We start from the raw sequence: 22,121 nt of genomic DNA on the forward strand, positions 1-22,121 counted from the left end.
CTCTCTCTCTCTCTCTCTCTCTCTCTCTCTCTCTCTCTCTCTCTCTCTCTCTCTCTCTCTCCTGGTCTTGGACATCAGCGGGTATTTCCGGGAGACCATTCGTCAAGATATCCGGCAGGCTCGAGAGCGGTTCAGTGGGCAGCAGCTGAGGCAGGAGCTGGCTCGCCTGCAGCAGAGACTGGACAGTGTCGAGCTGTTGAGCCCTGACATCATCATGAATCTGCTGCTGTCATACCGCGATGTCCAGGTGTGTGGCGTTCCGAGAGGCCATGGCATAGGGTAGAACTTCAGCACACAAGTGGTTGCGTCAGGAAGGGCAGGAGTTTGTTTACAGGCCAGTCTGAGGCCAGCCTAGGCTTCAAGGGATCCTGTGTGAAAACTTAAGAAAGAAAGCTCATTGTATGACAGACATTTGTTGCCAGACAAATACAAGTTCAGCTCCTGGCTGAGCCTCCCTGGTGGCTTTAAGTAAATTGTCTGAGCCTCTATTTTCTTCTTCTCCTTCTCCTTCTCCTCCTCCTCCTCCTCCTCCTCCTCCTCGTCCTCCTCCTCCTCCTCCTCCCCCCCCTCCTCCTCCCCCTCCTTCTCTTCTTCTTCTTCTTCTTCTTCTTCTTAAAATATGTCATTCCTGGCTGGCCTGGAACGCAATATGCACACTAGGCTGGCTCACATAGCCACCTGTTTCTGCCTTGTGAGCGCTGGACTAAAGGCATGTTCCACCACACCTGGCTTCACTGTTCTGTTTTTTAAAGATGTATTTTATTTTTTAATTGTGTGTATGTATATGTGTCTGAGTTGGGGTTGGTACATTGTGTGTGCAGTTACCTGTGGGGACAGGAGAGAGTGTTGCATCCTCTGGGGCTGGAGTTAGTAGAGGTTGTGAGCTTCCTGTTGTGGATGTGGGGCCCAAACTGCAGTCCTCTGAAGAGCAGCTGGCACTCTCAACTGCTGTCAGTTATCTCTTCAGCCCACATTTCCTTATTTTTGAGGGATGACATCATCATTGGCTCACAGGGCACTGGTGAGGTTAGAAACACCCAGTGTGGGGTGCACAGTGGGTTCTCCACGAAGGTGTGGTCTGTCAATCTGCTTGGCCCGAAAGAAGTATGCAAAGTCTTCAGGTTGTGGGCAGTAAAATTTTCCTTCAAACTTCAAGTAGTTACACATGTCTTAAATCCTAGCACTCAGTAAGCAGAGGCAGGCAGATTTCTGGGAGTTCAAGGCTAGCCTGGTCTACAGAGTGAGTTCTAGGACACCTGGGGCTATGTAGAGAAGCCTTATCTTAAAAACAAACAGAAAAGATATTTCTGATGGCAGTGATGGTCCAGGCGTTTAATCTCAGCACTCTGGAGGCAGAAGCAGGTGGAACTCTGTGAGCTCGAGGCCAGGCTGGTCTATAGAGTGAGTTCCAGGATAGCTAGTGCTACCTTGTCTCAGAATTTAAAAAAAAAAAATTAAAAATTAAAAAAAAAAAGATTTTTTTCCTCTGTGTCAAGGGCTCATCAAGCTGACGTGTGTGTGTCCCCTTCCACAGGACTACTCGGCCATCATTGAGCTGGTGGAGACGCTGCAGGCTCTGCCCACCTGTGACGTGGCTGAACAACACAATGTCTGTTTTCACTACACGTTTGCCCTCAACAGGTGGGCAGTGGGGCGAGCTTGAGTCAGGGCCGCAGGAAGTCTTGACCTGCAGAGCAAGAACATTGCGGTCAGAAACCACTGCTCCTCAGGGAATTTGCCGACCTGGGTCCTAAAGTCCAGAGGGTCCTGTTGGTCTGGGCTAAGGATGCATGGTGAGGACAGAGGAGGTGGGAGCCCCTTAATAGGGGCATAGCTGTCCAAGGTCGCTACTCCTTAGAGTTCTGACTGGAAGTCCCTTCCGCTTGGAGTCGCTAACTCTAGAGATCAATGTTTCCTGGGGTTAGTGTCATTTGAGGCTCATCAATAGTAAGCCCCCAGAAGGGTCCCTTCTGTTTATGGTCTATTGGGTCCCAGGACTGGGTGGGTCAGAGCCATCAGACAGGTTTTTCAGTGCATGTTCCTCTGTAGGAGGAACAGGCCTGGGGACCGTGAGAAAGCCCTGGCTGTCCTGCTGCCATTGGTGAAGTATGAAGGCCCGGTGGCTCCGGATCTGTACTGCTTGTGTGGCCGTATCTACAAGGACATGTTCTTCAGCTCTGGCTTCCAAAATGCCGGCCACCTGGAGCAGGCCTATCACTGGTGAGATCCCGTGTAGAGGGCTTAGTGATGGGGATGAGGGGTGGGGTTGCATCCATTCAGCCCTGTATCCCTGCCTGACTCCAGGTACCGCAAGGCATTTGATGTGGAGCCCAGCCTCCACTCAGGCATCAATGCAGCTGTGCTCCTCATTGCAGCTGGGCAGCATTTTGAAGACTCTGAGGAGCTCCAGCTGATAGGTAAGACCTGCTGTTAGCCCACGGCACCCAGCGCAGGGTCCAGGAAAGAGCCCCGGGAGGGAAGAAGCGCTGACTCACGGGCTTTGAGACTGATCTGCACCTGAGATCTGAGGCCTCAGGAGCTTTGAGTGCCCCTCTTCCCAATCCCACACTTTGGCTGTCATAGTTAATCCCTCATCTGTTTGTGCCCTAGCTCTCCCCTGTGCTAGGCTCTTACCGCCAAGATCTTGCCACACCTACCTTTGGGCTCAGTCTATATTCATTCTCACGCTCTTGTGCATGCGACTACAGTGGGACCCACACTTGAGCCTTACTCACTCCGGCATCTACACTCAATTGAGTCCGTGCCACCCTCCCCAGGCATGAAGCTGGGCTGCCTGCTAGCTCGCAAAGGCTGTGTGGAGAAGATGCATTACTACTGGGATGTGGGATTCTACCTGGGAGCCCAGATTCTTGCCAACGACCCCATCCAGGTGGTGCTGGCTGCAGAACAACTGTACAAGCTCAATGCCCCTATATGGTAGGCGGCCCCTTCAGCCCTGTACCTATGTCCATTGGCACCCCTCCCCCAGCCAGAACCCCAATACTTTGACACCACTCTGATACCCAGTGCCCGTGTTCCGCTCTGCGCGTGGTACCCGATGCCCATATTCTAACTACATGCATCCAGGTGGCACCAGCTAGTGCCCAGGCTGAGCTGAGGTCAAGGCTGTGTGTGCTTCCAGGTACTTGGTGTCAGTGATGGAGACCTTCTTACTGTACCAGCATTTCAGACCCACACCAGAGCCCTCGGGGGGACCCCTGCTGCGAGCTCACTTCTGGCTCCACTTCCTGCTACAATCCTGTCAGCCTTTCAAGACAGCCTCTCCTCAGGAGGACCAGTGCCTGGTGAGGGCAGTGGGACCCAGGGACCCAGGGACCAGGTATGGACATTATGACAGATCCCTCCCCCTTCCCCTTCCCCGTACAGGTGCTGGTGCTGGAGATAAATAAGGTCCTGCTGCCTGCCAGGCTTGAGATTCAGGGAACAGATCCTGTGAGCGCAGTGACCCTAAGCTTGCTGGAGCCTCAGGTGAGCCCCTCTGAGACCCCTTACTCGCCGATCCGCATTTCTTTCTCCTATCCTCTCTAGTCCCAGCTCTTCCACAACCCTTGTCCTTTTCTTCTCACAGGAGGATCCTTCCAGCTGGACCTTCCCAGTCACCTCTATCTGTGGGATCAGGTGAGAGGCAGAGCCTTCCGGCAAGCCCCTGTGCCACCAAGCCTGGCATTCATTGGCCCCTCTCCTTCCCTAGCGCCTCCAAGCTGGACCAGCGCTGCTGCTTCCTGTACGCACTCCCTCCGGCCCAGGACGTCCAGTTGTGCTTTCCCAGTGTGGAGCGCTGCCAGTGGTGTGCTCAACCTTTCTGAGTTGGGGATGGGATGCCCAGGGGACTGAGGGAAAGTAAGGGACGAAAAGGACCTGGCACTCTTGGAGGATGGTTCCTGGCCAGATAGCCCCTGCCAGGTGTTTTCTCCTCTTCAGGTTCTGTGGCCTAATTCAGGTCTTGGTGATGAATCCAGATTCCTCGGCGACCTCAGAGGAGGCAGAAGGCACAAGGGAGGTGCTGGAGGTGAGGCTATGGATCTGGGGGTTCGAGGAGAGCGAGGGGTGAAGGGCCCTGCTGAACCGGGTGCTCTGTGTCCCATAGTTTGATTATGAATACTCGGAGACTGGTGAGCGGCTGGTACTGGGCAAAGGCACGTATGGGGTGGTGTATGCCGGCCGTGACAGGCACACGAGGGTACGAATCGCCATCAAGGAGATCCCAGAGAGAGATAGCAGGTGGGGTGTGTTGGTTTACGAAGGTCTTGGGGCTCAGGAGGGTGGATATGAACACAGGTGCAGTGTGTGTGTGTGTGTGTGTGTGTGTGTGTGTGTGTGTTGAGGAAACATGAGAATTGAGCGGCCATGGGCATGGAAAGATAGCAGTTTAGTGGCTGGACTTGGGGTGGTGGCCCTTGCAGTAGGGCAGATCAGAGAGGTCTGTGGGCGGGTGTTGATTCTTGGGGCATGGTTTTGGTACAGGACCATGGGAGGTTATCTCTGTTCACATCTGCTCCATGATCTCTCCTCCACGCTCGCAGATTCTCTCAGCCTCTGCATGAAGAGATTGCTCTTCATAAACGACTTCGTCACAAGAATATTGTGCGCTATCTGGGCTCAGCCAGCCAGGGCGGCTACCTCAAGATCTTCATGGAGGAAGTGCCTGGAGGTACCAGCCCTGCGTGGGAGGGGAGTGAAACCTGAGGTACGGGGTGTGGGAATGGAGCCAGACAGGGGTGGCAAACCCTGAGGGGAAATGAACTCTAGTGTGGGTGGGTGTCACCTAGAATTAGCTGACAGGGTGCATCTGCTGATGGAAGTCTGGGTCATGGGAATGGGTGTGTTTGGACCTTGAACAGAGGGATGTGGGAACAGTAAGCGGGCATCAATTATAAACTTGGCTTGTCTCTGTGCAGGCAGCCTGTCCTCCTTGCTTAGGTCAGTGTGGGGCCCCCTGAAGGACAACGAGAGTACCATTAGCTTCTACACACGTCAGATCCTGCAAGGACTCGACTACCTCCATGAGAACCGCATTGTTCACCGAGACATCAAGGTCAGCCCTGAGCTTGGTCCGGGTGTGTGGAGACACAGTATCAGACAGAAGCTGGAGGAGAGTACACATTTGGAAAGGGTGGGGGACCTGTCAAAAAGGTCCCTCAAAGGAGAAAATATCATGTCTGTGGAAGATCAGACACAAGTTCCTATACTGGGTTCGTAGGGAAAAGACACTCATAGAGACTGGCTCAGGATGTAATCCCAGGAGATTCGGGGTCCCAGAATGGAGGAGTGTGGTTCATAACAGGGCCCAATCCCAGTGTCCTCTTCAATCAGGGGGACAATGTACTCATTAACACCTTCAGTGGGCTGCTCAAGATTTCTGACTTTGGCACCTCCAAGCGGCTGGCAGGCATCACGCCCTGCACAGAGACTTTCACAGGTAATAGGGGGTAGGGTGGGGTGGGGTCGGGTCAGGGTGGTCAGGCTCTTGGAGATTTCTGGAGAGTGGAGTTTCTTCTGGGCACAGTTACAGTTTTAATGGTGAATGGAATCTGGCTGGAGACAGGTGGATAGATCCAGGGACAGCTGATAAAGTCTAGACTCCAAGGTTGGATAACTAAGGAAAGGAGCACAGCATCTAAAACAGATGCAAGGCAGTGTGTTTCGGGGCTGTGAAATGGGTTGGTAGAATTTGACAGTACAAGCTGGAACCCTTCTGTGGCTAATGGGTGGATGCCATACACCCTAGCATGAAGGATGGAAGCTTGGCAGGTGAGGGGGCCTAGGTGGACGATGACACTCAAGAGAGGAGTGTGATGACCACTATTTGAGGTGATAGGTTCCCATAGGTGCAGGTAGCCAGTGGATGATGGAGACATTGAAGCCTACGCTGGCATTGCTGTTCCTATTCGTGGTCTAGGGACTCTGCAGTATATGGCCCCAGAAATCATCGACCAGGGCCCACGGGGATATGGGAAGGCCGCTGACATCTGGTCTCTGGGCTGCACTGTAATCGAGATGGCCACAGGTCGGCCGCCCTTTCATGAACTAGGGAGCCCGCAGGCTGCTATGTTTCAGGTGAGTTTCTCTCTGGGGTGTGGCCTACGGAGGGTGGGTGGAGCCAGACGGGGACCTTCAGCGCATCTGCTCTGATCCTGGGTTTAATCCCATCTGCCCCGCCTCCACAGGTGGGCATGTACAAGGTACATCCACCAATGCCCAGTTCCTTGTCAGCTGAGGCCCAAGCCTTCCTCCTCCGAACTTTTGAGCCAGATCCCCGCCTCCGAGCCAGTGCTCAAGAGCTGCTGGGAGACCCCTTCCTTCAGCCAGGGAAGAGGAGCCGCAGCCCTGGCTCTCCTCGGCATACTCCGCGGCCCTCAGGTGCTATGAGGGAGGAGGGAGGCAACCTAGTGAAGGGCAGAAGGGCTGAGGAGGTCAGCGGACTAACAGCTTGTTCCCTCAGGTGCCCCTTCCAGTGCTTCCAGTCCTTCAGCTGACTCAACCACACAGTCTCAGACATTTCCACGGCCCCAGCCACCCTCTCAACACCCGCCCAGCCCCCCAAAGCGCTGCCTTAGTTATGGGGACACCAGCCAGCTCCGGTGAGCACGTAGGGTCCTGGAGTAGCTTCTCTTTTTTTTTTTTTTGTTTTTTTTTTTTTTGTTTTTTTCGAGACAGGGTTTCTCTGTGTAGTTCTGGCTGTCCTGGAACTCACTCTGTAGACCAGGCTGGCCTCGAACTCAGAAATCCACCTGACTCTGCCTCCCAAGTGCTGGGATTAAAGGCATGCGCCACCACCGCCCGGCGGAGTAGCTTCTCTTGATCTAGTTTTGCCTTTGTATTCATTTCCTCCAGCAAAAGGCCTCCCTGGGTCGCAAACACCCTGACCACTTCACAAGGATGGTATCTATCACCTCTCCCAAATGCCTATGGCATTCACTCTGCCAACCCCCAGACGGGCTTAATTTCTATTATCCCCGTGAAGTAGGCACAAAAGAGCCAAGATTCAAACCCTGCAGCAGAGGTGCCTGCATGGCCTTGCCCACCCTCCATCTGATGCCCCTCATTCTGCCCAGTGTGCCCGAGGAGCCCGCTGCCGAGGAACCCGCGTCTCCAGAAGAGAGTTCAGGCCTGAGTCTGCTGCACCAGGAGAGCAAGCGCCGGGCCATGCTGGCTGCGGTGCTGGAACAGGAGGTGCCCACACTAGCAGAGAATCTCCTGGAACAGGAACAGGTGGGCGGCCCGCCCCAGCGCCCCCTGGTGGTCGAGCTGGGATAAGAATTTATGGTCCACCGGCAAGCATCTCTCTCTGTTGACTGCGATGCGAACATCCACGGACGCCCCTCTCTTTTTAGGATTCTCGACTCAGCAGGAATCATGTGGAACAGCTGCTTCGGTGCCTTGGGGCACAAATCCACACTCCTAACCGCCGGCAGCTGGCCCAGGAGCTGCGGGCCCTGCAAGCTCAGCTGCGGGCCCAGAGCCTGGGGCCTGCGCTTTTGAAGGGGCCGCTCTTCGCCTTTCCAGACGCGGTGAGGACGCTTCTTCAAAGTTAGGGCTGTGCAATAACAGGTCGTGAACAAGATCTTAATGTTTCAGGATTCTATGACTTCCAGGAAGACTCATGTCCAATCCTGGCTTCCCCGTCCCACCCTTGACCCCAAGTCCTCCCACCTCTCTTAGATTGCTGCAGACTTTCTAGGGCTTTGCAACTCAAGCCCCACCTCTGTTTGAGATTCAACTGTCTCAACCGAGCCTTCCTTCCCTCCCCAGGTGAAGCAGATCCTCCGCAGACGCCAGATCCGCCCACACTGGATGTTCGTGTTGGACTCGCTGCTCAGCCGTGCAGTCCGAGCGGCGTTGGCGGTGCTGGACGCGGGTAGGCGGGGTTGGATCCTGCCAGCCCGCCTGTGTGTGTGGGTGTGTGGCCCTGGGGGCGTGGCGAACATAAAATTGGTAGTTAGCGACCCTCCGTTCTCCCTGGCCGTCTGGGGTCCTAAACGGGCGCCGCGCCCACCTTGGGCTCAATCGATTCAAATTGTTAGAGGCGGAGAAGAAAGCGGTCTCACCGAGGTCAGAGGAGTGGAGTAAAGGGGAGTCCCAGCAGAAACCGCAGGAGAGCCAGCTTCTGCAGAGCCAGAGCCCACCAGAGCAGGGACCTCCATCGCTGATGGTGCAGCTGGGCCTCTTGCGAGCTGAGACTGACAGGTGAAGCCTCTTGGAAAACCCCCCGGATAAGCTGCAGAGACTTCAGCCCGCAGGTCTTTCCATTCTACCACCCCCACCTTCCCACAGGCTTCGGGATCTTCTGGCTGAGAAGGAACGTGAGTGCCAGGCCCTGGTGCAACAGGCCCTGCATCGGGTGCATGCAGAGATCAGGACGTGTGCCCTGGCTTCAGAGACCCCAGGTGAGCAGACTTGACTGGGAAATGGTGAAGGTAAGGCCGCCTCTAGCAGAGGACCTTTTCGGCCCTCATCACCTGCCTTTTTAACAGCCACTCTCCCAAAGGACCAGAACCTGGTGCAGTGGCTACAGGATCTGAGTGTAGACCCAGCCACTATCCAAACGGTGAGCAAGTGTGAGCTGGTGGCTCCCCCCACCCCCAAACACACACCAACCAAAGGCAGCTCCTCTGTCTTCCAGCTATTCAAATTTTCAAGATGCTCCATACTGGAAGAGCCCTTAGTATGCACCTCTCATTATATGGATGGTGAAACTCAGGCCACAAATGGGCGGGCCACCTGCCTGAGAATTCTGTTAGAAGCAAGAACCTGAGGTTTTTGTTGTATTTCTGTGCGACTTGATCTTTCCCTGTTTCTGTGGTTTTTGGTTCACAACCAGCTCCTGAGCCATAGCTTCACCCTTCAAACCCTGCTCACCTGTGCCACTCAAGATGACCTAGTCTACACCAGAATCAGGTACATCTTGGGCCCTCCAGGGATGAGTCATGTAGCACCTGCTAGTAATATCTGGACATCCCCTTGCCCTGTGGGCCTGCCTCGATTCCTTCCTGAAAACCACAGTCCCCTGTGCATAATGGTTCCTAAAGAGAGAGCAGGAGCTGCCTTCTGGCTGGATTACATTGGTCCCTGATGTCCCCAGGGGAGGGATGGTATGCCGAATTTGGAGAGCCATCTTGGCACAGCGAGCAGGAGTCACATCAGTTACCCCTGGACCCCGGGACACTGAGTGATGACATCAAAGGACACAGACACGGATGGATGAACAGAGAAGATACAAACAGTTTTGACACACCTGTTCCACAACCTAGGAGCAACTGCAGGGCCCAGGCCCAACCCCAATGGGTGGGACTAACTGGGGAGGCACCCAAAGGACACTACATATAATCAAAGACTATTAAACAGAACACTTGCCACTGTGCTTGTCTTGGCAACTTCAGAAGGGTGTGTGTGGGGGTGTGTGTGTGTCCAAGGAGCAGCCCCTTGAGGTCTCCATGTCTGAGTGACCCCTTTCATCCCATGGGCTCTTTCAAGCTTACCACCTTACCACCCAGCTAATGCCTTGATACCCAGTTGAGTAGGCAGTAGCTCTGTAAACAGACTTTATTGACTCCGGCCATGGGTGTGCTTTAGGTGGAGATGCACAGAGGGGTTTGACAAGGCTATGCTCTGGGGACCAGGTTGGTTCTGAGGGGCAGAAGGCCATCCACCCACTCACAGGGCCGTTCCAGGAGTGTCTGCCATAGTTGCTTCTCCTCGGGCGTGGAATCCATCCAGGGCACCTCGAGCCCGTAACTACTACCTGGATGTGGGTGAGCCAAGTGGAGGATACTGTTACCATGGAGACCTCAGGTCTCAAGAACAACTTTCTGGTCCCAGATTATGTACTATGCCCAATCATCCTGGCTCTTTGAAGATAGTGCTTAGGGAAGGGTAATGACACATCCAAGGCCACCCACTGAGCCCCTGCCTCTAAGTTTGGCTCCCCTCAAGGGCCTGCTCTGCTCACCGGTACCAAGGCTGAGGCGTGTGCCCCCCAGCTGGCGATTGGCCAGGGCCCCATGGTCCCACAGGGAGAGTTCTGCACAGGCCTGGCGTAGGTCAGCAGGCCCAAAGCCATCATAAACCATGGTGTGGTTGAACACAGGGCTGAGACTTCTTCGAACCACTCTTGTGCGTTGGCGGCTGGCCCGACTGTCATCAGGCAGCACTGAGCTGTGACAGGGTAGTAAACGGGGGTTGGTCTTAGGCAATCTCCCTGATACTCCCTACCTAAGCCAGCCAGGCAGCATGATCTGTCCTTTCATAATGTCCGTGTTCCCTGGCCCCTGGCTGAGATCAGGTCTCAGGCCCTCTGTGTTCTGGGGTCTGTATACCAATCTTTTCTTAGGCTTCTTACTTGAAGCTGATAACTCTTCACAGGATTCCAGAGAGAAGTCTCCGAAATGCAATTCTGCTATTTTCTGGCCCAGTAGCCTGCAGTATTCCCTGCCCACCCCTTTAGTTTCCAAAGCTTCAACCACTCTGCAGAATAAAATATTATAACTCTAATACACCGTAACAGAAAGGAAGCCAGAACAGGAGCCCCAAATCAGAGCGGTCTAGCTCTGTTTCACTCATGGAGGGTGAGGTAATACCTGAAATACCCAGAAACACTTAGAGGCTCTGTAAAGCTTACTTTGAAAACCACGGGGCTGGAGTGTAGCTCAGTGGTAGAACTTTTTTTTTTTTTTTTTTTTTTTGCTTAAGGTGCCTGAAGCATTGCAGTCAGTCCCCAGCATGTTAAAAGACAACTACAATCACCAACCATTGAATCACAAGTACAGAGTCAAGTTCCATAGCTTGTCCTTCCAAGAGTTCCAAGGAGGGACCCTTGTGACTTTTGCATCACAGTGTGTGCATAGTAGGTGCACAGCCTCCCCAGAATGCAGCCTGTGCTAATTTTATGTCAACTTGACACAAACTTGAGCAATGGTTCTCAAGTTCCCTAATGCTGGGGTCCTTTAATACAGCTCCTCATGTGGTGAGCCCCCCCACCACGGAATTATTTCACTGCTACTTCGTAACTGTAATTTTGCTACTGTTATGAATTGTAATGTGAATATCTGGTATTTGTGGCCCACAGGTTGAGAACCACTGGGGTAGAGTCATCTGAGAGGAGGGAATCCCAACTAAGAAAATGCCACATAAGATTACATTGTGGGCAAGCCTGTAGACCATTTCCTTAACTACTGATTGATGTGGGAGGGCCCATTCCATTGTGAGTGGGGCCACCCCTGGCCTGGTAATGTTGAATTCTATAAGAAAGGCTGAGCAAGCCTGGAAGAGCAACCCATGAGGAGAAAGCCTGTAAGTACCACTCCTCCATGGCCTCTGCATTAGCTCCTGCCTCCAGGTTCCTGACCTGTTTGAGTTCTTGTCCTGGCTTCCTTCAGTTATAGACTACAGTGTAGAAGTGTGTATAACCCTTTCCTCCCCAACCTGCTCTCTGGTCATGGTGTTTCTTTTTTTTTTTTTTTTTTTTGGTTTTTCCAAGACAGGGTTTCTCTGTGTAGCCCTGGCTGTCCTGGAACTCACTCTGTAGACCAGGCTGGCCTCAAACTCAGAAATCTGCCTGCCTCCCAAGTGCTGGGATTAAAAATGCATGCCATCATGCCTAGCCTAAACTTTTCATTTGAGACAGAGTCCTGTATATCCCATGTAGCCATAAATGACCTTGAATTGACCCTCCTGCCTCCAGTCCTAGTTTATGTAGGTTGGCAGGGATCAACCCAGAGCCTCTTGCATGCTAAGCAAGCACTCCACCAACTGATAGACAGCCCCAGCCCCCAACTCAACCCTCTGCCTGGCTGATCACTTCCCCCACCCACCCAGCTTAGGCTGACTGCTCTCGGTTTGGGGGACAGGCTGGTCAGAGCAGAAGGGGCTGACATCTTAGGCTGCCTCTCACCATTGAATGTAAGTGTCCAGGGATCCTGGCCGCAGAGGTACAAGGTCCTGAGCTTCTTTCACCCAGAAGTGTAGCTCCCCACTCAGGGGCTGTCCTCCTCCTGTGGGGACACTCCAGTTCAGACCACCACCTCAGGGAACGTGTCTCCCACCCCCCAGGGCCAGTCCAGCTTGGCTTCTCACTTGGCGGTCGGTCACTCACCCTCTGAGCCAGCAGGGACGTACTTGAGGGACAGAGACAGCAGTCCACGGCTGGAAAGCTCGTCTGGAGATGGGGGAACCTGAAAAGGCCGGAAGTGGGTGTGTCAGTAGTGGAACAAGATTAAGTGTGAGAAGGGTGCTGGGGACAGGGCCTCTACTGAGGAGCCCAACGACAACGCTCTCCTAGAAGAGGCACCCTGGCTGGCAAGCCTGGTCTAATGGTACCAATATGAGGCCAAGTGAGGGGTCTGCAAAACCGGCCTGTGGGTTTTGAATATCTGTAACTACACAGCAGCTCTTACCCGAGGCTGCAGGGGGAGCCAGGTAGCCTCAGAGTCCCAGTTCCACGTGTCTAAGGGTACTTCGACCTCTCCCAGAAAGATGTTTCGACCCAGACTTTCACGGTGCCACACGGACAGACTCAGCACGCGGCCTGGTAGATCAGCCTGCTGGACAGAGTGCTGGGGACAGGAGGTGAGTTTCAAGAGGCATACCCTGGAGGCTCTGAAGTCGCTGTGACTCACCTGTTGACCGGAGATGGTCTCCCCACTCGCCTTTCCAGGATGGAATCCTGATTCAGGGTTAACTAGGGTCTCACTATCATCTCCCAACACAAATTGCCGGGCTTTGGATTGCGCTAAACCACTAGGTACCTTGTCATTACTCCCCTGGGGCTATCAGGAAAATTAAGTAACCCGGCAGCCCCTGCCACTCACCCCACCAAAAATGGTACCCTGTTCATTTGCAGAGATGACAAAACCCTCGACGCCTCACCCGCAGAGTCTCGTTGAAGATCGGGTTCAGATTCCGTTTCTTCACCGATGTCTTGCGCTTGCTCTGCTTATCCGGGAGGAGGTAGCTTTTCACGTAGCTGGGCAAGGGATGTGAAGGCTGGAGGTAAGGAGGAGCCCTTCCAGAGCTTTGTCCAGCTCTGGGGTCTCCCCAGTCGCGGTCCAGAACACAGTGCCTCATGTGGAGGCCTGGTGTTAATTAACAGGCATACAATTTAAGACGCCTCCCAATAATATTGTTGCGCCCATTTTGAAGAGGAGAAAACTGAGGCCAAGGCAAGTTAAGTGGTAGGCTAGATAATGGAGCCCCTCCTCCAGGCCCCCTGCAGCCCATCTGTGAGGTAGGCACTCACGGATCGGAGCGGCGACGCCGGGCAGCGGCCAGACCCTGGCACTGGATCACCTGTACTCGCAGCTCAGCGGTGCCAGGCTCATAGCGCAGCGAGAAGAGCACGGAGCCCCGCACCTGCACAGTGCCCGCCTCCGCCTCCCCCGACAGGCTCATCAGGCTGCCGCTCAGCTGTGGGCGGGGCGGGTGGGAGGTCAGGGACCCACTGTGGGATTTGCCTGGGCACCGCGGGCACCCCGCCCAGCCCTCCCCTAGTTCTTCACCGTGGAGGAATTGAGGCTGGACACAGAGGAGCTGCTGCTGAGCATGTGGTCAAGAGAGGGGCCGAGCCCCGGGGCCTCTTCTCCATTCTCCAGGATCTTGGAAGTCGTCTTGGTCTGGAGGGGGGAGAAGCGACAGGGGCGCCCTCTATGTCTCTAGACCTTTCGGAGGAGTCGGGGTGGGGTCATTCACCGACGGATCCCATCCCCAGGGCAGGAATCCGTTTCCCGGTCTTGAGAACAGCCACTGGCTACTCCCGCCTACCTGGGCTGGATTTGGTCCCGACTCCTGCTCCGCCTTCTGCTTAGGATCCAGTTCTGGGGCCGCCTCTGCCACCTGCACAACCCCTTGGCCAGGGGCTGGAGTGGGGTACAAACTGCTGAAAGAGCCCCTCTCCTGTGTGTTCCTAAGCAAACCTGGAGGGACTTGTTCATAACTCTTAGTCACCTGTAAGTTTCAGGCACCAGGGGTGACCTAGAGTTGTCCTTGAAGGCCAAGTGGGGAACCCAGGAAGAAGAGGAAGGTGAACATGATGGTTGTGGGGGGTTGTGTTAAAAATGGCCTCTGATACCCTCAACCTCTTGTGCTCCCCGACACACCCTCCCGCTCACCTTCCTGGTCCGGGGCCTCCTCTTCCTGACCAAAGGAAGCCTTTGAGGGTACATATGGTGAGGAGACATCAGGCCCCTGAAGAAAACAGAGGATGGAGGTCACAGTGGGGGTTAATGAGAAAGGGATCAAGGGTTATGCTGGGGTCAAAGGTCAAAGACTCCAGCTTGCTTACCTCCGTGTCAGAGTAGGTCTGCCCTCGGGGCAGGGCTAGCTACCAGCTGCCAGACCAGTCAAGCCTGTACTTCACACCCTGGCATCCCAAGGCCCGTCTCTCCTGCTGTGCCTGCCTGACTCCTAGGTTCAGGAGGTGGGGGCCACAACACCTGAGTCTCTAGTATCAGCCTCACCCACTTCAGTCCAACCACAATTTTTTTTTTTTTTTTTTTTTTTTTTTTTTAGTAAACCGGCTTGACACCTCATGGGGTTGAGGAAGACCTTCAATTCTTGATCCTCTCTGTTTTTACCTCCTGGGTGCCAGGATCAAAGGCGTTCACCACCATGCCGGGTTTTTGTGCTGCAGGGGGATCAAACCCAGAGCGCCATGCGTGTTAAGCAAGCACTCTTATCAACTGAGCTATATCCTTCGTGTTTGTGTGTATGAGTACACTGTAGCTGTCTTCAGACACACCAGAAGGCATCAGATTCCATTACAGATGGTTGTGAACTGCCATGTAGTTGCTGAAAATTGAACTCGGGACCTCTGGAAGAGCAGTCAGGACTCTTAACCACTGAGCCATCTCTCCAGCCCCTACATCCTTATTCTTAAGAGCTGGAATTACAAATTCCTTTAGAAGCTAGGTTCAGGCCACGGGTTGATCAAGAAGCTGGTGAAGCCCAGAGACAGAAGAGACTTGTCCAGGTCTCCTGATCCCCGTAGTGGGGTTCCTTCCCCAGCACATTCACCCGCTGTTTGGAACTACAGTGTGCTTGCTATGAATTCAGTCCCTGGGTACTCACTTGGGTCTCAGTGTGCCTCTCTGGAGCAGCCAGCTCTATGGAGACCCTGGAAGGAGGGAGCCAGAGTTTTCAGGGCTGGGTTAGTGCCTGCCCCTTTCTCCTCTATGTGCTGCCTCCTCACCTGGACTCTGGCTCTTCTTCAATGGTGTCTTCCCCAGCAGCCTCTGCCTCACCATCACTTCCCAGAGCCTGGTCCCCTGGGCTCAGGTGAAAGATCCTGTGAGCCTGCATTCTTAGGAAGCCCCATACTGGCCATGACCCTCATGATAGATGCCCTTCCACTTCCTAGAGCCCGCAGACAGGCAGGGCCACTCAGACATTCAGTATGGGGGCAGCCAGGACTCGAACCCAGGGCCCAGTCCTGCCCATTTACAGTCTGCACCCTTGGCTTCCCAGGGCTCTCCCTCCCTGCTTTTGGCTCTCCTCTCACCCTTAGAGCTCTTCTTCCTTCGGATAGAAGCCCGGACGAGGTCAGAACCAAAATGGGCATGGTGGTGCCGCTGGGACCGTGCTTCTTGGAACCAGTCACCTGTCAGAATCTTCAGCTGCCAGGGGTCTGCCAGTGAGGCCCGGAGCTTGCTAGATGACAGTAGAGGACACGGCTGTCATGATTCACCCAACCAACATCCCTGACACCTGCTCTGGACCAGGGACCAGGGAGTCAACAGCAAATCACACTTGACCCTTGTCCTGAAGCCACCCAAGCTACTAAGGAGGCAGAATCCAGAATGGACAAGTTCAGTGATAGAGGTAAGCGTTCTGTGGGAATGAATCCAGAAGACTCCCCAGAGATGCTGACATGTGAATCGTTTCTTAAAGGATAAATTGGAATTCTCCAGGTTGAGAGGCATAGTAATCACTGTGTTATCAATCAAGTGGTTATCGTGGGCCATGCCTGATAGTTTATTTTGCACATTTCGTGTCATATCTGTGTGGTGTGCATGCATGTATGTTCCCACATATGTGGTCACATGCATGTGGAGGTCAGAGACTGAACTTCCTGTCTTTCTCTAGCTCTTTCCATACTGGGGCAAGGTCTCTCACTTGAACCCCGAGCTCAATGTTTTGGTGAGTCTAGCTAGCCGGCTTGCTCCAGAAATTCCCTATTACCATCGCCGAAGTGCTGGGATGATGGGTGAGCCACCCTGGCGTTACATGCGTGCTGGGGATCTGAACTCCATTTCTCAAACCTTTGCAGTAAGCGTTTTACCCACTGAAGCATCTCCCTGGCCCCATAGCTTGTGTTTCATCAGAGAAAGGGGAGGCTCAAGGTCAGAGCAGCTGCCCAAGGTTACACAGCTGTCCCCAGACACTGCTTGTCACTCTCGAGGTCCTCTGCCACTTCTGCCTCTCTGGGGAGATGAAACATCTTTGGCATGGAAGTCAAAAGTATTCAGGGATTAGGGAACGCACTCATGGGTATAGCAGGCTTATGTATTTCTGGCAGGGGGGGCATATAGGGAAATGGACGAGACAGGGAGCTGCCAGGGATCAATCAGGGTGATCGATGGACACACTTAAAGGCTTTGGCACTTAAACCCTTTGGTTATAAGGGCTGAGGGAGGGTACAGAAGGGTACTAAGGACAGGCAGTATCTGTCCACCAAAGTGTCCTGTCCCAAGGTGGTAGCCAGAGTGGAAAAATCCAGAGACAGGGAGTCTAGGGAGGGACCTGTTATGGGTTTGAGAGACGTGGTGAGCGCTGAGCTAGCCAAGGTCAACGGAGACCAAAGGGTAGAGCCAAGAACCACCCAGACCCAACATCCGCATCTGAGGACCCCAGACCCCTTCCTTCTGGCTGATGGCTGTCCTGTCTCACCTGACCCGCCCTTCCTCCATCTGGCGCAGGTGGGCATCACGTTTGAGGACATCAGAGATGGCCTCCTGTTCCTCCTCTGTCAGGAAGCTGAGGTCCAGTAATCCCTCAGCTTCAGGTCCTGGTCCATGTGCCATGGGGAGGGAGGGCAGGGCCCAAAGCCTCTCCTGAGATGGGTAGCCTCTCTGGGGCATCAGCTGGGGTTGTGCCCCAGCTGGGCATAGGTAGCTTCCTGCAGATAGATTGATCATAGGCTGATCAACGTCTTTCAGATGCACAGCACATCCTGAAGCCAGCTGCTGGCTGTCTCCCAAGCAGATACAGGAGTAATAGGGACCAATCAAAGCAAGGCCGGGTCAAGGTGAGGTGGGGTGTAAATGATGCACTCTAAGAAATGTACATATGCGCATACACCTAAGGATGAATTACAGAGAACTGCAGGACAGTACACACTGATACATGTACTCACTGTCCTATGCACAGTCTTATGGGTACACTGATACTTGGACAAAGGCAGTTACACACACATACATCCCCCATGAAGGGACTATGCATACACACACACACACACACACACACACACACACACACACACACCATGAAGGAACTGTGCACACATGCACAGAAACCTGTGCCCAAGAGCTGTGCACAGTAATTCTTAAACCTGCACACAGTATGCCCACTCAAGAACAAGCACTCACATACAAGAATAAGTCCCTGCATATCCACAGACCTCTCTGGCTTTCCTCACACTACCTGTCTAACCTGCTGCACACTAGAAACTAAGGACAACTCATTCCCCTTAAAGCTGATATTTTACATACTACATAACCCGAGTCTTAATGAAATGCAAAAATATCCCTGCAGAAACATGTGAATACAAGCACAGCCTTCTCCACCGCTCATGTTTACCCCCTACCCAGCCTGCCTCTGCCCGTGCCTCCCTCCACCCTGCCCTGGCCCATTTGGTCTTCCTGTCTGAGGCAACCTCCTCCCCAACCCTCACCCCAACTTCCTCCCCCTGACTCCCACAGCACCCAGTTCCACTGAGGGCATCTACCTGAGATTCCCCGCTGTCAGCCCCGGAGGAGCTTCTGAGCCCCTCGGGTCTGACCCCAGGGCTCCCCAACCTCCAAACTTGGCTGGAAGCCTCAGCTGGCAAAACAACTCATGCCCAGGCACCACAGCCACTCCGGAAGGAAAACATTGCCAGCTGAGAGGGGCATGTGGACGTGGCAAGGGACCAGCATTCAGTAGTGGCCCTAGCCCGGGCCCACTGGGCAGTCTCTCTCTCTCCCTCCCCCTCCCCCTTCTATGCCAGGTCTCCAGCTGGGGTTGAAATGGGAGGAGGGCAGCTCAGGGGCACGTCCTGGCTTGTGCCTGTCTTCTGCCTCAGTCCCCTCCCAGCTGAGTCAGTATCCAAGCATAGCAAGCAGGGAAGCCTCCTCTCCTGCCCTGCTTTCCCTCTGGGGGTTTCTCCATCTACATAGCCCTGGGCCGGATGCCTGTGTACTGACAGTGACTCTCTCTGAACTACTACTGTACTTGAGGTGCTGGTATCAAGCCAGCTTGGGACTTTTCTGTGGCGGGGTGTGCAAGTATCGCCGTGTCCTGTTGTCCTGCGGTGTTAGTAGAGATGTCTGTAAGCCAGGGTAAAGCATAGCATCTGTACCTGAGCGCTATGTTACCTTATCATACTACAGTGTCTTACTGGGGCGTTGCTGGTGCGGGCAGTGACTTTCTGGGAGACAGTGCCGTGTGGGTGTGTGCATTTCTTCCTGTGTGGTCGGCCAGCCCAGGCGGGGTGGTGGTGTGTACTTTAGTACCCCGGGGACCACCAGATGTGTATGTGAATGAAGGCAGAGGGCATTTGGCAGAACTGTGCCTGGCTTTGTCTTATAGGTCGGCTTGGTCTGGCCTGTGAGCCTACAAGGCCAGTGTCTCTTTTCCTCAAGTTCTCTCTTTCAGAGGCAGATAAGCACCAGGTGTCCCCTGCCCTGTACTAACACTGTGGGACAGAGATCCTTTAGTGATAGAAAGTGTCCCTCTACCTGGCCAGGCCAGAGTCCAGTTGTAATCTTGCTCACACCTCCCCTTCCTCCGCCCAAACTCCTGAGGTACCAGAATGTGGTCAGGACACCAAATGGCAGTGCCTGTCCCTTAGACCACCAGGTGTGTTACCTGTAAGGGTCCAGTAGGGAAGGCAACTTCAAAGGCAACTCCAGCTTGCTCTCCAGGAAGGCAGTTCAGAGACTAGACAAGCAGTGAGGACTAAGGCTGACTCGCCCAGCAGCTGCTGCCCCAGCCCTGAGGAGGTGGAGGAGGAGGAGACACCTCAGCAGGGCCTGGTGCAAAACCGGGCCTGGACTGCAGCGCCCCAGGGTGCACTGGGTGTGCCCATGGCAGCTGTCAGAGAACCCAGGGCCAGTTTTGTGAGCCCCTGTGGTTGGGCCCAGCTGTACTGTATGTATCAGACTTACCTAGTAACTAAAGTAAACCTCACCTGCAGGGTTAGCTCAGGGCCTTGGTTGGTCCATCTGTGGAATGGGTAGCAGACCCACTCTGCCACAGAGAGCTGATAGAAAATTGCTTTGAAAGCAAAGTTAGAAGCTTTTCTAAGAACCACGGTGATGGGAGGATTATGCAGTTGCCACTAGGCAGCCTTGGACAAGGCCCAGATCCAGCACTGTGTGGTCTTGAGCAGGTTTCATAACCTCTGATCTGAGCAGTAATTTCCTTCCGCACAAACTGGAGAGTAGAACCTCAAGAGAAGCACAGGTGCCTGACACAGCTACCATGTGGCAACAGGTGACCTCTCTCCAGCAGACCAGTGCTCACAGCCACCCTGGCCCCTCTGACCATCCATGTTCAGACAGAACAGCTATTTGTCTCATTTGTCACCCTGGGCCCCTTCTGTCTGAAGGGCCCTGGATTCCACTGTCGGCTGAGGAACCCACACTTTTACCGCTGAGTATCACATCTCACTCAGGGGACCCTGTTTTGGATCTTAGAGCACACAGATGTTGGTCTTCTGTAGCCATCTACATCTGGCCCTAGGCACAGAAGGCTGCCTCCAAGTCTCTATTTTCTTTAGATTTATTTATGTGTATAAATGCTTTGACTGCATAAATGTATATGAAACACATGAGCACCTGACACACAAGGGAGCCACAAGAAGGCGTCAACTGGAGTTCCAGATGATTGTGAGCCACCATGTGGGTGTTTGGGATCCCAGGTCCTCTGCAAAAGTAACAGGCACTTTTAGGTGCTGAGTCATCCCTTCAGCACCCCCCCCCATCCGCCCAGATAGGGTTTCTCTGTGTAGCCCTGGCTGTCCTGGAACTCAGATGTAGATCAGGCTGGTCTCCAACTCAGAGTCCACCTCTGCCTCCCAAGTGCTGGGATTAAAGGTATGTGCTACTACTACCTGGCCGTCAGCCCGTTTTGAAAGAACTTCTTACACTTTATCTGTGTGCATACCATGTTGTCCATATGGAGGTCAGAGGACCTCGCAGGAGTCACTTTCTCCTTCCACTTAGTTCTAGGGGTGAGCACAAGCAGCTTATCAGTCTTGGTGGTTAAGCGCCTCCACCCTCTGAGCCATGCATGTTCTTGTCCCTTGAGCTCGGTTGCTTCTAAATGTTTTTATTATTTTGTGTAGCGGTGTTTTGCCTATTATGCATTAGATGTGTGCCTGGTACCTGTGGAGGCCAGAAGAGGGCGTTGGATCCCTTGAACCAGAGTTCCAGATGGGATGAGGTACTATGTGGGAGTTGGGAATTGAACCTGCGACCTCTGGAAAAGCATCCAACCTTTTGCTTTTGACTGCTGAGTCATTTGTCCAGCCCCATGCCTTTCTTGGTTTGTTGGTGGTTGCCAGGCACCACATTGGGACTGGGAGTTTCCCATACCCTGGAAGAACAAAACGGCCTGGGCTCCAACCCTTGAGCTGTTGGTCTCTTGTTTTTGTTTGTCTTATTTTCAGTTTCTTTTTCCTTACCTAAATTGGTTAATCATTTTTAGGCTGGTGCACACCTCTAATCCCAGCACTTGGGAGGCAGAGGCAGGCAAATCTCTGAATTCAAGGCCAACATAATCTATATAGCAAGTTCTAGGACAGCCAGGGCTACAAAGAGAAATCTTGTCGGGGGGTGGGGGGGTGGGAGGAAGAAAGAAGAAAAATCATTCCTAGGTTTTCACCACCATTGAGTGAACTCCCTAGATTCTTAGAAAATACATGTGTAAGGATGGAGGTAGCTCAGGGGAAACACACATTTACACACATGCTTTCCACTGGTGTCCCCTGTGGAAGTAGTCGTCAATCAAGTCTCTCCCATGGGAAGAAGAGGGGCAAACATCATCCTTCTTCCTCAGGGGTGCATCTGCAGCCCTCCTCCCACTTCTGGGCACCTCTGGATGGTATCCAATGTTGTGAGTCTTCAGGCCCAAGGGTCCTTTCTAGAGTGGGGCTCTGCTGGCTTTTGGGCTACTCTTGCTTCCTCCGAGCTTGGACAAGCTACATGGGTGCTTATTTCTTCAATGTCATGTGGGATAGTGACTGCCTCCCAGGGCTGTTGGAAGGTTACAAAACAGCACTCTAACACCGGCTGGCACAGCAAAAGCATTTGAGTGCTGGGGATGGAACCCAAGGCCATACTAGACAGCAGGCTGTCAGAATCAAGTGCTATCCTGAAAACAGCTTTTAAGCTGGGCCTTGGTGGAAAGCAAAGGATCAGAGGTGAGTACATACTGGTATGTGGTGAGGAACACAAGAGAACGCTGGGAGCCACAGAAAGAGGCACCAAGAAGCAAGCTGCCCAGTGACATGGCTGTGGGGTAAACAACAGGGAGTTCAATATGGCTGCCACACAGAACAGGGCCGTGGGCTGCCATTCCTCTTGGCTTACCCCAACTATGCACTCTAGCTGAGGAAGGAGGTCACTTTAGAGCAAGGCTCCAGTCTATGGTCCCAATCCCAATGCCAAGTTTTTCCCAGCAGGGAAGATGAGTTCTTCCAGAAGGAGTTTGGAACATAGACCAAGAATGGCAGGGACTTCCCACAGCCTGTACAGTGGCAGAATTTACAAGTACTGTTGATATACCCGTAAGCTCCAACTGGAAAGACTCAAGGCATGGTGTTAGAGCCAGATCTCTTTCCTCCAAGTCCCCAGGGATATACGTGCTTAAGGAATCGGGGCACACAGAAGAAAAATGACAGACACCAC

General features: G+C 53.5%; 2 protein-coding genes across 4 annotated transcripts in view; one reads left to right on the forward strand and one right to left on the reverse strand.

The window, feature by feature from the left end:
- Positions 1 to 9,380, forward strand: part of Map3k6 (mitogen-activated protein kinase kinase kinase 6) — a 12,207-nt gene extending 2,827 nt beyond the window's left edge. For both annotated transcript variants that reach the window (XM_028759773.1, XM_028759774.1), the window contains 25 exons: positions 79 to 247; positions 1,535 to 1,641; positions 2,050 to 2,220; positions 2,305 to 2,417; positions 2,778 to 2,937; positions 3,143 to 3,305; positions 3,388 to 3,489; positions 3,590 to 3,639; positions 3,713 to 3,808; positions 3,943 to 4,030; positions 4,109 to 4,242; positions 4,545 to 4,672; positions 4,920 to 5,056; positions 5,335 to 5,440; positions 5,921 to 6,078; positions 6,189 to 6,381; positions 6,464 to 6,602; positions 7,077 to 7,233; positions 7,356 to 7,532; positions 7,774 to 7,879; positions 8,046 to 8,208; positions 8,296 to 8,408; positions 8,496 to 8,569; positions 8,843 to 8,919; positions 9,104 to 9,380. In XM_028759773.1, the coding sequence (XP_028615606.1) occupies positions 79 to 247; positions 1,535 to 1,641; positions 2,050 to 2,220; positions 2,305 to 2,417; positions 2,778 to 2,937; positions 3,143 to 3,305; positions 3,388 to 3,489; positions 3,590 to 3,639; positions 3,713 to 3,808; positions 3,943 to 4,030; positions 4,109 to 4,242; positions 4,545 to 4,672; positions 4,920 to 5,056; positions 5,335 to 5,440; positions 5,921 to 6,078; positions 6,189 to 6,381; positions 6,464 to 6,602; positions 7,077 to 7,233; positions 7,356 to 7,532; positions 7,774 to 7,879; positions 8,046 to 8,208; positions 8,296 to 8,408; positions 8,496 to 8,569; positions 8,843 to 8,919; positions 9,104 to 9,194 (3,172 nt within the window). In that variant the 3' untranslated portion in view covers positions 9,195 to 9,380. The remainder of the gene's footprint in view (positions 1 to 78; positions 248 to 1,534; positions 1,642 to 2,049; positions 2,221 to 2,304; positions 2,418 to 2,777; positions 2,938 to 3,142; positions 3,306 to 3,387; positions 3,490 to 3,589; positions 3,640 to 3,712; positions 3,809 to 3,942; positions 4,031 to 4,108; positions 4,243 to 4,544; positions 4,673 to 4,919; positions 5,057 to 5,334; positions 5,441 to 5,920; positions 6,079 to 6,188; positions 6,382 to 6,463; positions 6,603 to 7,076; positions 7,234 to 7,355; positions 7,533 to 7,773; positions 7,880 to 8,045; positions 8,209 to 8,295; positions 8,409 to 8,495; positions 8,570 to 8,842; positions 8,920 to 9,103) is intronic.
- Positions 9,381 to 9,549: 169 nt separating this feature from the next.
- On the reverse strand, positions 9,550 to 19,203 carry Sytl1 (synaptotagmin like 1). Of its 2 annotated transcripts, XM_028759775.1 has the most exons (15): positions 19,078 to 19,203; positions 16,900 to 17,128; positions 15,512 to 15,660; positions 15,203 to 15,278; positions 15,082 to 15,127; positions 14,124 to 14,199; positions 13,777 to 13,871; positions 13,515 to 13,628; positions 13,256 to 13,422; positions 12,886 to 12,982; positions 12,414 to 12,572; positions 12,113 to 12,191; positions 11,912 to 12,011; positions 9,971 to 10,176; positions 9,550 to 9,763 (listed from the first exon to the last, which is right to left on the reverse strand). In XM_028759775.1, the coding sequence occupies exons 2-15, from the start codon at positions 17,088 to 17,090 to the stop codon at positions 9,624 to 9,626; spliced, it is 1,695 nt and encodes a 564-aa protein (XP_028615608.1). In that variant the 5' UTR covers positions 17,091 to 17,128; positions 19,078 to 19,203; the 3' UTR covers positions 9,550 to 9,623. The 2 variants fall into 2 exon arrangements, with proteins under 2 accessions (XP_028615608.1, XP_028615609.1); XM_028759776.1 differs by lacking the exons at positions 16,900 to 17,128; positions 19,078 to 19,203 and having other exon boundaries at positions 15,203 to 15,366; positions 15,512 to 15,597.
- Between the last annotated feature and the right edge of the window lie 2,918 nt (positions 19,204 to 22,121).

Source organism: Grammomys surdaster, unplaced genomic scaffold (genome assembly GCF_004785775.1).
Source record: "Grammomys surdaster isolate TR1022 unplaced genomic scaffold, NIH_TR_1.0 126313, whole genome shotgun sequence".
NCBI lineage: Eukaryota > Metazoa > Chordata > Mammalia > Rodentia > Muridae > Grammomys > Grammomys surdaster.